This window comes from Corylus avellana, chromosome 2 (assembly GCF_965113065.1).
Source record: "Corylus avellana chromosome 2, dhCorAvel1.hap1.2, whole genome shotgun sequence".
NCBI lineage: Eukaryota > Viridiplantae > Streptophyta > Magnoliopsida > Fagales > Betulaceae > Corylus > Corylus avellana.
Window position 1 is genome coordinate 39,800,093 of NC_142491.1, and position 12,978 is coordinate 39,813,070.

At 43.5% G+C, this 12,978-nt stretch overlaps 1 protein-coding gene across 2 annotated transcripts in view; it reads right to left on the reverse strand.

Annotated features, from left to right (window-relative positions):
* LOC132176414 (calcium-dependent lipid-binding family protein) overlaps positions 1 to 12,978 on the reverse strand; it is a 97,838-nt gene that overhangs the window by 9,857 nt on the left and 75,003 nt on the right. For both annotated transcript variants that reach the window (XM_088513857.1, XM_088513856.1), the window contains exons 47-52: positions 8,723 to 8,853; positions 8,123 to 8,608; positions 7,203 to 8,018; positions 7,006 to 7,082; positions 1,220 to 1,673; positions 1,022 to 1,108 (exon numbers count right to left, since the gene is read on the reverse strand). In XM_088513857.1, coding sequence (XP_088369983.1) covers positions 1,022 to 1,108; positions 1,220 to 1,673; positions 7,006 to 7,082; positions 7,203 to 8,018; positions 8,123 to 8,608; positions 8,723 to 8,853 — 2,051 coding nt within the window. The remainder of the gene's footprint in view (positions 1 to 1,021; positions 1,109 to 1,219; positions 1,674 to 7,005; positions 7,083 to 7,202; positions 8,019 to 8,122; positions 8,609 to 8,722; positions 8,854 to 12,978) is intronic.

Here is a 12,978-nt window from a genome sequence, read left to right on the forward strand (position 1 = left end):
CAACCACCAAAATTTTCAGATCCAAACAGTACCAGCCATTTCCAAAACCACCAGAGCTTCTTGCTGCAACTCAGCCTTCAAGACCAGCACTGCCATCATGAGTTTCAAGCAAAAGAGAGGCAGAGCGATGGTTCGGTTGCAAGGCGAGTCATGGTTCGTAGGGTGCCGAGTAGTTCTTGGGCTGTTGACGAGAAGAGTGAGAATAGAAAAAGAATATCAAAATAGAAGCAACTGTGGAGGAAGAGGAGGATTTGTGAGGAAAAGGAAAAAAAGCTACTGCGGTAAGAATATCACAGCCATTGGTGGAAAGAAGGTTGTAGCCAAAGTCTTGCACTCAGGCTTTTGTGCGCTGGAATGACTGAAGTTGTACGCGTTTATAGGGTTGCAAAAACACATTTATCGTAAGTAGTGTGCATGTCAGCTGCTCAGAATTTTTACTTTTTTAAAAAAAAAAAAAAAAAAGAAAGAAAAAAAGAAAGTGGGGTCAGGTCAGTAATTATTCGAAATCTTACCCCTATTTTGAATTTCGACCCAACTTTTGTTGGAATTCAAAACTCTCTTCTGCCAACCAACCCGATCAGGTCAGATGCAGATTGAAAGTCAGGTATGCGGGGATTTGAACCCTACTTGAAAACTGGAACATGGCAGATGGTAGGGGATAGAATTAACATCGGAAGGACACAAACACTATGCAATAGAATTGATTACTAAACAATTGACTCCCACAGTCCCACAAGATGATTTAATTTCAAAAATTATATATATCCATTTTAGCATCCCATATTACCCTTATTTGAACCAATCTTTTCTCAACTTTGAACTCACAAATTTTTCAAGTTTGAGGCCACCTTCCTTAATCCATCTAAGGGAATTTTACAAAGAGTAATAGCTTCGTTAACATGCCATGTCGTTTGTAATCTTTCATCTATTGTGGGATAGAGTGAGTAACATGACTGTGAAAATGCGATCTACTTACTATCACAATTACAGAAATACAACCAACAAGATAATTGAGTTTAACCTTTGTTCTGTCTGAGGTCAGGTTTAGCAGTGCTGAAAGCTTGTAGTAAGATCCATCTGAATTATATGCCTTGACATCAACCCGTTCCTGGAGAGACATTTCAGAGGGCATCACATGTTATGAAAAACTTCATGCAACTCCATAGTGTTACACAAAAACAAAAGGAATGAAATACATATATTTCTGTAGCTATGTCACCTTGTTTTCCAGCTCATGAAAAGAAATCCCAGGACTGTAAATTTCGGAATTACGAATAGCAACAGCAATGCCAACCCTTGAGGACAGATTCGAATCTTTGTTAGAAGTAAACGATATAACCCCGCTTCTGCCCACATAGTCTTGTGGAGAAAGCATGCTGGGAACTGGAGTAGTATCCTCAATTACTTCAAGTACTTGAATATTTCTCCTTGGGCCAGAATGTTTCCTGTCCATTGAGTTCATAGGATGTTTCAAGGCTATTTTTGCAGACTTTACTGCTCTAGAAAGTATCATGGTATCCATATCTGCTTTATCCAAAGGTTCCACTTCCACCAATCGATATGCTAAAGGCAGAGATGAATCATTAATAATCCAATACGGAACAAAAATCCTAATGGTTTTGGGAGCAGCACCAGTTCCTCCCAAGTCACGTTCAATGGTCACACGCAATCTCCTGTACATATGATAATTACAGATCATTGGTGCCATAAGCAAAAATATTCTTCATTTAAAATATTCATATGAATTAACATTCAATGTCACAGAAAAAAATATTATGGAGAAACTTATAGAATGAAATGCCATGAATGTTTCCCTTCAATTTATTTTCAACACCATACACAGCTGCACAGGTATATGAAGATATTATCACTGATAGGCATCAATATAAATACCTAAAATTCTGTCATGGAATGTGAGAGGATTGAATGAGAGGGAAAAGAGGTTGAGGGTTAGGAATTTGCTTAGAAGTTGGAAGGCAGATGTTGTTTGTTTCCAAGAGACGAAGATGGACTTTATTTCGTATAGCTTAGTGAGGAGCTTATGGGGATGTCCGTATGTGGAGTGGTGCTTTGTTCCTTCCATTGGGGCGTCGGGGGGCATTTTACTCATGTGGGACAAGAGGGCTGTTGAGATGATCGACGTAGTGCTGGGAAGTTATGTGGCGGCTTGTTCCTTCAAGAATGTTGAGGATGGCTTTGAGTGGGCGTTTGCGGGGGTGTATGGCCCCAACAGAGTCAATGCTAGGCGCTTTCTTTGGGAGGAACTGGCAGGGGTCATGAGCTGTTGGGACGTACCGTGGTGTATCGGTGGGGATTTCAATGTCACCCTTCATCCTAGTGAAAGGTCGAGGGGAGCTCATTCGCGGTCGGCAATGAGGGATTTTGGTGAATTCATATCGGATCAGGGCCTCATGGATCTTCCCTTAGTGGGGGGGATTTCTACTTGGTCTAGGATTGACCGCTTTCTTGTCTCCCCGGAGTGGGAAGCCCGCCACCGGGATTTGCGTCAGAAGAAGATGCTTCGAGCCTGCTCCGATCATGCCCCTATTATATTGGACTGTAATTCTCATGCGGGAGGTAAAAGGCCTTTCAAATTCGAGAACATGTGGCTCAAAGTGGAGGGTTTTGTGGACAAAGTGCGCAGTTGGTGAGACTCGTATCATTTCCAGGGCACTCCGAGCTTCATTATTTCCAAAAAGTTGCAAGCGCTAAAGGGGGACATTAGGAGATGGAATGCTCAAGAGTTCGGCAATGTGGGGGTTAGTATTAAGGCTCGTATGGAAGATATTAAAGCTTTGGATAGGGTGGAGGAAGAGAGAGGTTTATCCACAGAGGAGATCGAGAAGAGAAGGGTGCTTCCTAGGGAGTTAGAAGTTTCCCTCCTCCAAGAAGAAATCAGTTGGAGGCAAAAATCTAGAATCCGTTGGTTGAAAGAGGGTGACAAGTGTACCAAATTCTTCCATCGGATTGCTAATGCCAATAGAAGACAGAATTATATTGAGTCTCTGAACATTCATGGCACTGCTATCTTTGATCAAGAGGCTATTAGCAGTCACATTACTCGATTTTATGAGACGCACTTCACAGAGACTCTTAGTTGGAGACCGAGGTTGGATAATCTTCAATTCGATATGTTGGAAGAGGAAGAGTCTTCTAGTCTGGAAGTCCCTTTTGAGGAAAGGGAGGTGTGGGAGGTGGTCAAAAAAATGGATAGGGATAAGGCCCCAGGCCCGGATGGTTTTTCTATGGCTTTCTTTCAGGACTGCTGGGAGGTGATCAAAAAGGACATCATGGCTGTTTTTGTGGAGCTCTATGATCGAGGCAAGTTCGAAAAAAGTCTCAATGCTACATTCATTGCTCTTATTCCGAAGTCACATGGGGAATCCGATTTGAAGGACTTCCGTCCTATTAGCCTTGTGGGGGGGATTTATAAGATTATTGCGAAGGTGTTAGCCAATAGAATGAGGGGAGTCATGAACCGGGTCATTTCCAATCCGCAAAATGCGTTCGTCAAAGGTAGACAGATTTTGGATTCGGTGCTTATTGCCAATGAATGCCTGGACAGCTGGCTCAGATCTGGGGATCCCGGCCTCTTGTGTAAGTTGGATATGGAGAAGGCTTACGATCACTTGAATTGGAAGTTTTTACTCTACCTTTTAAAAAGGTGCGGTTTCGGTGAGAAATGGTGCTCTTGGATTGAACATTGTATCTCGTCGGTGCGGTTCTCGGTGTTGATCAATGGTTCGCCTTCCGGTTTCTTTGGGAGTTCGTGTGGGGTTAGACAAGGTGACCCTCTCTCGCCTTTCTTGTTCATCATGGTCATGGAGGCTTTCAGTAGGATAATTAATGTCTCTATCAGTAGGGGTTTCATCAATGGTTTCTATGTGGGTGCCGGTGAGCATGAGCGGGTTTCTGTCTCCCATCTTCTCTTTGCTGATGATACGCTGGTGTTTTGTGGGGCAGCATCTGAACATGTTAGATTTATTAAAGCTCTCATTATTGGCTTCGAGGCGGTCTCAGGGTTAAAAGTTAATCGGGCCAAGTCTGTTTTGGTTCCAGTCGGAGATTCGGTGGAGACAGATGAGTTGGCTGGTGTTTTGGGTTGTGGCACTAGTTCTTTGCCCTTGAAGTACCTAGGCCTTCCGCTAGGGGCGTCCTTCAAGCAGTTGGCTATTTGAGATGACATGTTGGAGAAAATTGCTCAAAGGTTAGCCCCTTGGAAGCGTTCATATTTGTCCAAGGGGGCAAGGCTCACCCTCATCAAGAGCACCCTATCCAATCTCCCCACCTATCTTTTGTCTCTCTTTCCCATTCCTATTTCCGTGGCGAATCGTATTGAGAAGATTCAACGGGATTTTTTATGGGGGGGGGTTAAAGGATGAGACTAAGTTCCATTTGGTTAGTTGGCACGAGGTATGTTCTCCGATTGCTGAGGGAGGGCTAGGGATTCGGAGTTTGCATCTTTTTAATCAAGCTCTCTTGGGAAAATGGTTATGGAGATTTGCAAATGAGGAAGAAGCTTGGTGGAGAAGTATTTTGGTGGCAAAGTATGGGGTGGATTGGGGGGGTTGGCGCACTAAAGTTCCTCGTGGAACGCATGGGGTGGGGTTATGGAAACACATTTGTGGAGTTTGGAGGTCGTTTCGGGGTCACTTCAGATTAGATCTTGGTTTGGGGGGGAAAGTCAAATTTTGGGAGGATTGGTGGTGTGGTGAGACGTCTCTCAAGGATGCCGTCCCGGGTCTTTTTAATATTGCTTGCAATAAAGGGGATGGTTCACTGGAATGTTACTTTCACCCGCAGTATTCATGATTGGGAGGAGATGGCCTTAGCCTCTTTCTTCTCGCTCTTGTACTTGTCTTCGATTAGGGGGGAAGGGGAGGACCGGATGTGGTGGATTCCTTCAAGTAAAGGGAAGTTTGAGGTACACTCTTTCTATAAGATGCTTGCCTTTAAGGTGCCTAACCACTTTCCGTGGAAAAGCATTTGGCGCACCAAGGCTCCTTTGAGAGTGGCGTTTTTCGCATGGGCGGCTGCCCTTGGGAAACCTCTCACGTTGGATAATGTTCGGAAGAGAGGCATCGTTGTGATTAATCGATGTTGTATGTGTGAGGCGGAAGGGGAGTCCGTGGATCATCTCTTTCTTCATTGTGGAGTCGCACGCAAGTTGTGGGATGTTATCTTCTCTCGCTTTAACATGTGTTGGGTTATGCCTAGAAGCGTAAAGGAGATGTTCGCTAGTTGGTGGGCGGGCGGGAGAACGAGTAGTGCTGTGGTCTGGAAGATGGCTCCCCTTTGTCTTCTTTGGTGCCTCTGGAAGGAAAGGAATGCGAGATGCTTCGAGGATGTGTCGAGGAGTCTTGAGAACCTTATTCACTTCTTTTTGTACACTTTATTCACATGGACTACAGGCTGGCTTGCTCCTTTAGTGATCAACTTTTCTGATTTTCTCTTTATGTTCTCTTTTTCTTTCTCCCCTACTTAGTCGCTCTCTTGTATATTACCTGTGTACTTGGGTTGCGCCCCTCTACGCTCTTTTAATGCATTATTACTTATCAAAAAAATAAATAAATACCTAAATATCTTCTTTTCTATTGGTAAGTCACACATGTACCCGGTGGAGCTTGAGCCCACGACCTCACCCTCCACCTAACTACAAAGGGCGGAAGTACAATTTGAGCTAAAGCCCATAGGCATAAATGCTCAAATATCAGGCAGAAAAGCAGTGTTATTTATTAGAGCATTAAATGTTTTATTCATCACTATAAGAGAGTTCATCACAAATACAATACTTGGAAAGGCTAAGGAAAGTCAAAGAAGAAAATATTACGGAGAAACATATAGAATGAAATACCATGAATTTACATCATAAAGCAATATCAAAGTTGTTACTTCTCTTAATGTCCCTAATTTGTGTCTCTACATTTGGATATTATCATTTTTTTTTTTTTTTTTTAATTTCTTTAATGTCCCTTCGGACCTACTCCTGCAGAGTAAACCCCGGTCCCGTGCACCGCACCCTCGGAAGTTTTTCTACACGGAACTGGTTAAATCGCTAACTTTTCACCAGGGAGTGTGGCCCCAAGAGATTGTTTGCACCCATGAGGTGTTGAACCTTGGACCTTGAAGGGAGCAAACCTTAAAACCAAGGTCTCCACCACTTGGGCTAACCCCTTGGGGTTTTGGATATTATCATTGATAGGTATAAATATAAATGCCTAAATTATCAGGCAGAGAAACAGTGTTCTTTATTAGAGCACATACATACAATACCTGTCTATAGAGGTTCTTGTTTTATTTATTTACTTCTTTCATTCTTCATAGAGAGAGAGAGAGAGAATACACCCATAGAATGTACCAGAAACAGCTTTGAGAAGAGAAATGAAACGTATCATAATATTGGCAGTGAACAGCCACAAATAAACATGTTGAAATGTATGGTATTGTGAAAGCTATGTGGGTAAGAATATCAATTACTACATGTTTGTGTTCTTAAAATCTTTTTTTTTTTTTGATAAGTAATAAGTATATTATCAAAATGCGTAGAGAGGCGCAACCTATGTATACAAGAGGTATATAGGGAAACCCCTATTGATGTTTGTGTTCTTAAAATCTTATTGCTAAAGAATGGAGCAGATGTTAAATTTCATAATTATGCAAAACTTAATTCTGTCAAAAGATGAATAACCTTGAAACACCAGAGAATCCAGAAAGAGCAGGCCCTCTTTGGCTTGGATAAGAACAACATACAAAGTAAAGAATCAAAGCACTTTTGGAAGTTTCAGTCCAGCCTATATTCATCCACATTTCTAGGAAGAAAAATTGGATATAGTACTAACAAGGAATTTGACGTAGTACATATGCTACATAGTTTATGTGAAGAGATTAAATTTAGTAAGATTATTTAGCTTAAGAACTGCATGATTAAGAAACTTGTGAACCGGAATGCATAGAACGGGTACACCCTTATATACCAGAAAAAAGGTTAACTTTGGAATCACAAACCTTTTAGTTTGCTGGTGAACCATCCAGAAAGATGAGACATGGTTTATGGAAGAAAGATCCAAAATAAGAATAGGATCCTGCCAAAAGAATAAATAAATAAATGAAAAGGGAAAATGGTTATCAAATGTAAATATTTCATATGTTAGATTTTTTAAGCACAAAAAGCAGGTGGACACATATTTAGACCAAGTTATTACCTTCTCCAGTACCCAACCACCCTGAACAAACAATGTAAGGTAAATTGGTTTCTGAATATCTGCTGAATAAATATGTGCACTCCTCCGTGAAGAGATTATACCATGCTGTCGTTCAATGCAACTTCCTTCACTTGCTTTTTCCCAGATTGTGAACTCAGCTGGACATGGAAGCCGATTTTCCAACTTCAAAGGAGAGTTAACAGATATTCTCCAATCATAAACAGGTGAATTTAGTTCAGTATGAAGAATTGAGGCATCTGCTCCTATACTAAGCCAACATTGTCTGCTTCCAGTGCTAGAACAACGCAAAATTATATCCTTCTTCTCGAGCTGATTCAACTTGAATGCAAAACTGGGCATCTTAGTTTCCTGCTTTTGGCTATAGAGTGAACCTTGATCCATGAAAGGCTCGTCCTTTCCATACACAGAGCCAGAACCAACGGCAACTGGACAACCCCATGAATATGGGGGCTCAGGATGATCTACACAAGGACGAACTTCTAAACACTGATCAGAATCCTTGGATGTACTTCTCCAAGGTAAAACATCAGAAGCACCAGGACTTATGGTAGTAAAGACACTCTTCATGGAATTAACCCCTTGCTCGGGAGATTTTTGCCTTGTACGAATTAATCGCCGTCGGCGCACAACATCAACAGCTGACTTGGTGCAAGACTTTGAAGATGTTGGCGGCCATTTCAAACTGTTGAAGTCAGGACCATATGCCCAGCCATCGTTGTCAACAAATTGACATTTATCAGTTGTCCAAGTTGAAGTCCATTTCCATCCAGAGGGAAGGCGAGGTTCAAAGAAATCCTTCAAAACAAATCAAGAAGAGGGTGAAAATACACACTCTAGTAATAGTTCAAGAATAAGAACAAACACATGATATTAATGCAATACTCTTTGAGTACACTCACTTTCGATAAATATGAGAAGTCCCTGGTGCTCCAACGCCCTGGATCATCACCGCGAAAGCCAGGCCACTTGTTATTCCAACCAGAAATTGGATGATAACGTTGATTTTCAAAAACCTCTTCTACCACAGAGGGACCATGACCATGAATCAAAGACACATGACAAACTGAAATATCCAATTTAAAATCTGTATCATTTACAACTGTTGCAAGACCCCTGAAAATTACGTGCTTCTTGCCATTTTTCATGAGAACTTCCATTGCAATAAAATCATTCTGGAATGATTTGGGGACCACTGACATTGGAAGCAATGACCGAACACTCTCCCACATGCCCTCCAGGCTAAGCCCAACCCAAAATCCTATGTCTCTATCAGTAACATTCTCATCTTCTGCATCTATTTTTAAGTTTGCAACAGTCTTCCTCTCAAAATAAGTAGTAGATACCAGTAGGCAACCCTGGTCAGGCATGTCTTCAACATCGTTGTGCTGAACCAGCAAAAAACAACAATGAAGCCAAAAATTGTAATATTATATAGACAGAAATAAGTATTCCGTAACTGCATGAACAAGCATAAATGAATGAAACTACAAATAGCTCACCCTTCTCCTTAGAGGATATGATATAATATTCTGAACATTATGTGGTTGATTCAACATCCTCACTGAAGTTACCTTCTTCAACATATTTGCACCATGTCCCACAGAAAAGGAAATGGACCCAACAACTTCACCTGTATTGTTCAAGCACCAATTATAAGATTATATATATATATATATATATATACAAAGAATAATCCAGGTAATTCTCTATGACGAGTGCAACGTTGCGTAAAAGGTTGGGGAAAAAGAAACCCCACAAAGACACGATGCAACATTATATCTTTCTGAATGTAGAACTCCAGATAAATATTGATAAATTTCAAAGGTAGCACATCACCTTCCTAAAACTTAAAACAAAAAAGAGTGGTGAAGTCTCCCCTAAAAGTAATGAATGAGGCTGTGGCCTCTTTGATAAGGCATAAAGACATTTCAGAACAACTAGCTGAGAGCTGAGAGCTGTAAATTGGAGAGCTGAGAGCTGTGTTGGCGCGTGGGGGTGCGTGTGTGATGGTTGGCGTTAGTTGTTGGCTGTGTTATGGCTGGGCCGAGGAGGTGGACGGTGGAGTCCAAGGAGTTTGAGGTGTTGATCAAGGTAGGAGCATCAGGGGTGAAGATTTTTGAGAGGAGCAAAAGGTTCAAAAGGTCCATCTTCCTGAAAAAAGATGAACTAGCTTGGTTGGTGCGTATAGTGGATGATTTGGTGGCAGTGGACAACTCTGAAGTTTTTTGGGATCAATCCAGAGCTGGATATCCTAGAATAGTTGCTCAAAAATGTTCAAATAGGCATGGATGCTTCTTGACAGTGGAGGAATTTGATGGAAGAAGGAGGTGTGGCTCGATCATCATTCCTGAAGGACGTCGTGGGTTTGGATGGAATTGTTTCATCAAGGAAATGAAAGTGGCCAAGTCAGTTCTCTGGGAAAAGCGAGTGGTCAGTGAGCATAGGGAGCTAAGGGGAGAAAAGGGAGATAACGAGGTTAAGAACCAGAGAAGCTTTGCGGAAATAGTGAGATTGCAGACGAAGGAATCCCAGGAAGGAGACAAATACGGCCATGTTCAAAGTCGGCGAGGACCTATGGAACAGAAGGCACAGGCCTATGTCAAGAATTCAGTATGTCTGAAGAAGGTCCAAGTTTCGGCGAAGGCTCAGGGAGTTTCTGGGGGGGATCCGACGAAGTTTTTCTGGCCGGCCAAGTCTGTGCAAAATCCGGGAGAGAAGGGACTGTCTGTTACGAAGGATGAAGGTTGCGTGGAGGTCTCATCTTCAGCTCCGGCGAGTGGTACAGCAAGGCTGGCGGAACAGATGGTGTCGTTGTCAGTTTCTGAGCGTACGAAGGGATGGGAGGGGATGGGGTACCATGCTGGGCAGGTAGGCATCGAGCTCCTCAACGTGAAAGAACTGCTGAAACGTCTGAAGAGGGAATGTGACGTGGGGATGACCAGGATCGATAGGGTGGTTAAACAGATGGAGTTCAATGGGCTTGGGCCAGATAATATGAAATTAGATGGACTGGGGAAGACAGAAGTGAAGGGGAAGAAGAAAGTTGGACCGGGAGGAACAAACAGATTAAAGGTCAAGAAGAAAATGGTTTTTAAGCCCAAAGGAGTTGTGGGCTCAGGCTATAGCCCATTTAAAGCTGGTCTGAGTGTTGTGGCCTCCTCGGAGGCCCTTAAGGAAAATCCAAAAGACTCGCATCCTCCCATGGCTCCTCCGGCGAATTTGGCCGTTAGAGTTTTATCAGGGGGAGGGGGGAATGGGTCAGCGTCAGGAAGGACTCCCAGGGAGTTAAGCGGCACGTCTGCGTGGGCGAAAGGTATTATCCTGGCCGAAGAGAGAACCAGAAACTTGGAGCCCGGTAGTCCGGTGAAGAAGACCCAGCCTACCGACAAAGAGACATCCTTGTTGACTTATAGGAGGAGAAAGAATGGGCCGCAGAGAGGGGACGAGACTTGGGTGGGTTCGATAGAAGCCGCAACCTCGTCGTCTGGGCAGCTTATGGGGCTCCTGGGACCGTCGCCGGAACAGTCCCAGAGGGTGCCGGAGACGCTCCAGTCGGAGGAGGAACAACAGAACGCGCCGGTGAGGCCTATGGAGACCGGCGAGACTGGGGAGGGCTCGATTTGGGCCACTCGTCAGCTTCTGAAGGGGAGTCCCTCTTGCCGGAAGGCTGGTTTCGCCGGCACAAACCCTCTCGCTGTGGGAGAATGGGCTCAGCAGGCTCGTCGGGGGGAGGATTTGAGTTTGGGTCCATCGATTCAATTTGGGCAGGAAAGGCTGGATCGAACATCGGTATTGGAGCTTTTTGTGTCTGATTCAGGTATGGATGGGGACAAAATTGCTGAAACAGCAGGCTTGGAGGATTTAGGATCAGACACAATTTCATCCAACTGGGTAGTTGGAAATTGCATCAAATTTTGCCCAAAAATTGGTGTTTCTGATGAGGGGAAAAAGGAGGACTTGGAGGCTTTATTCAAAGCTATTGAAGATTCTAGAAGGCAGCACGACTCGGACTTGGGAGGTGTTTCTGCCGGTGCTCCTACATTCAAAGGACTTGATGAGATTGAGGAAGGTGAGGGGGCAGTTGTGGTAGATCATGAAGCTTAATATAGTAGTTTGGAATGTGAGAGGGTTGAATGCCCTCAAAAAAAGGTTGCGCATTAGGGGTCTTTTGAAGGAATGGAAAGTAGATATAGTGTGTTTGATTGAGACGAAGATGGAGACTATCTCCAGAGAGGTGATTCATAGTCTTTGGGGAGGTCAGCACGTGGGGTGGAAGCATAAAGGTTCTAATGGTGCGTCGGGGGGGATGCTAATGATGTGGGATAGGAGGGTAGTGGAGTGTAAGGAGGAGTGTGTGGGACATTACACTTTGGCGTGCTCTTTTCAAAATGTAGAGGATAGATGGGTTTGGGCGTTTGGGGGAGTGTATGGGCCGAATGAGGACTTGGAGAGAATGGCTCTTTGGGAAGAGTTGGCTGGTTTGATGAGGGTGTGGGAGGTCCCTTGGTGTTTGGGCGGGGATTTTAACATTGTACGTTTTCCTAGTGAGCGCTCCATTGATTCCTATTATTCTTCGGGCATGATGGATTTCTCGAACTTCATTTCAGAGAATAATTTGGTGGATATTCCGATATTGGGGGGTCAATTTACGTGGTCCAATAATCAAGAAAATGAGAGTTGGTCGAGGATTGACCGATTCTTGCTTTCCTCGGATTGGGAAGATCATTACCCAACAGTTTCTCAAAAGAGACTTCAACGCCTACTCTCGGATCACTTTCCTTTATTGCTGGACTGTGGGACTCCTTGGGGAGGTAAGAAGGGTTTTAAATTTGAAAATATGTGGCTTAAGGCAGAGGGTTTTGTTGATAAGGTTGCTTCTTGGTGGGGGTCGTATTCGGTTGAGGGTTTGCCTAGTTTTGTGCTGGCTAGTAAACTAAAATCCCTTAAAGTGGACTTGAAAAAGTGGAATGAGGAGGTCTTTGGGGATATTGGGAGGAAAAAAAATGAGTTGTTGGGAGGTATCCAGGAGTTGGATGAGTTGGCAGAATCGAGAGGTTTAGATCATGAGGAGAAAATCCGGAAGGTGGACAAATTGAAAGACTTGGAGAATACATTATTATGTGAAGAAATTCGTTGGCGCCAAAAATCGAGAGCTTTGTGGCTCAAGGAGGGGGATCGGAATACTCGTTTTTTCCACAAGATGGCTAATTCTCATAGAAGGTACAATCGTGTGGAAGTGCTTAGTATTAATGGCGTTTTATCAGGTGATCCAGTTGAGGTAAAAGATCACATAGTGCAGTATTACCAAAGCCTTTATTCGGAACAAAGCACTTGGCGCCCTAGAATGGATAACCAGCCGTTTTTGTCCATTGATGAGGAGGATAATAGGTGGATAGAAAGAGATTTCGAGGAAAATGAGGTTTGGGAGGTGGTAAAAGGCATGGATGGTGATAAGGCTCCGGGGCCAGATGGCTTTTCCATGGCTTTTTTTCAAGCTTGTTGGGGTGTTATTAAACAAGACGTTATGGCAGTGTTTGCAGAGTTCCATCGTAGACGTCAATTGGTGAAGAGCTTGAATGCAACTTTCATTTCCTTGATTCCGAAGAAGGCGGATGCGGTGGAGATGAAGGACTTTCGGCCCATTAGCCTGGTGGGAGGGGTGTACAAAATTGTGTCTAAGGTTCTTGCCAATAGGATGAGAACTGTTTTGGGTAAGGTCATCTCCTACCCTCAAAATGCTTTTATTGGGGGTCGG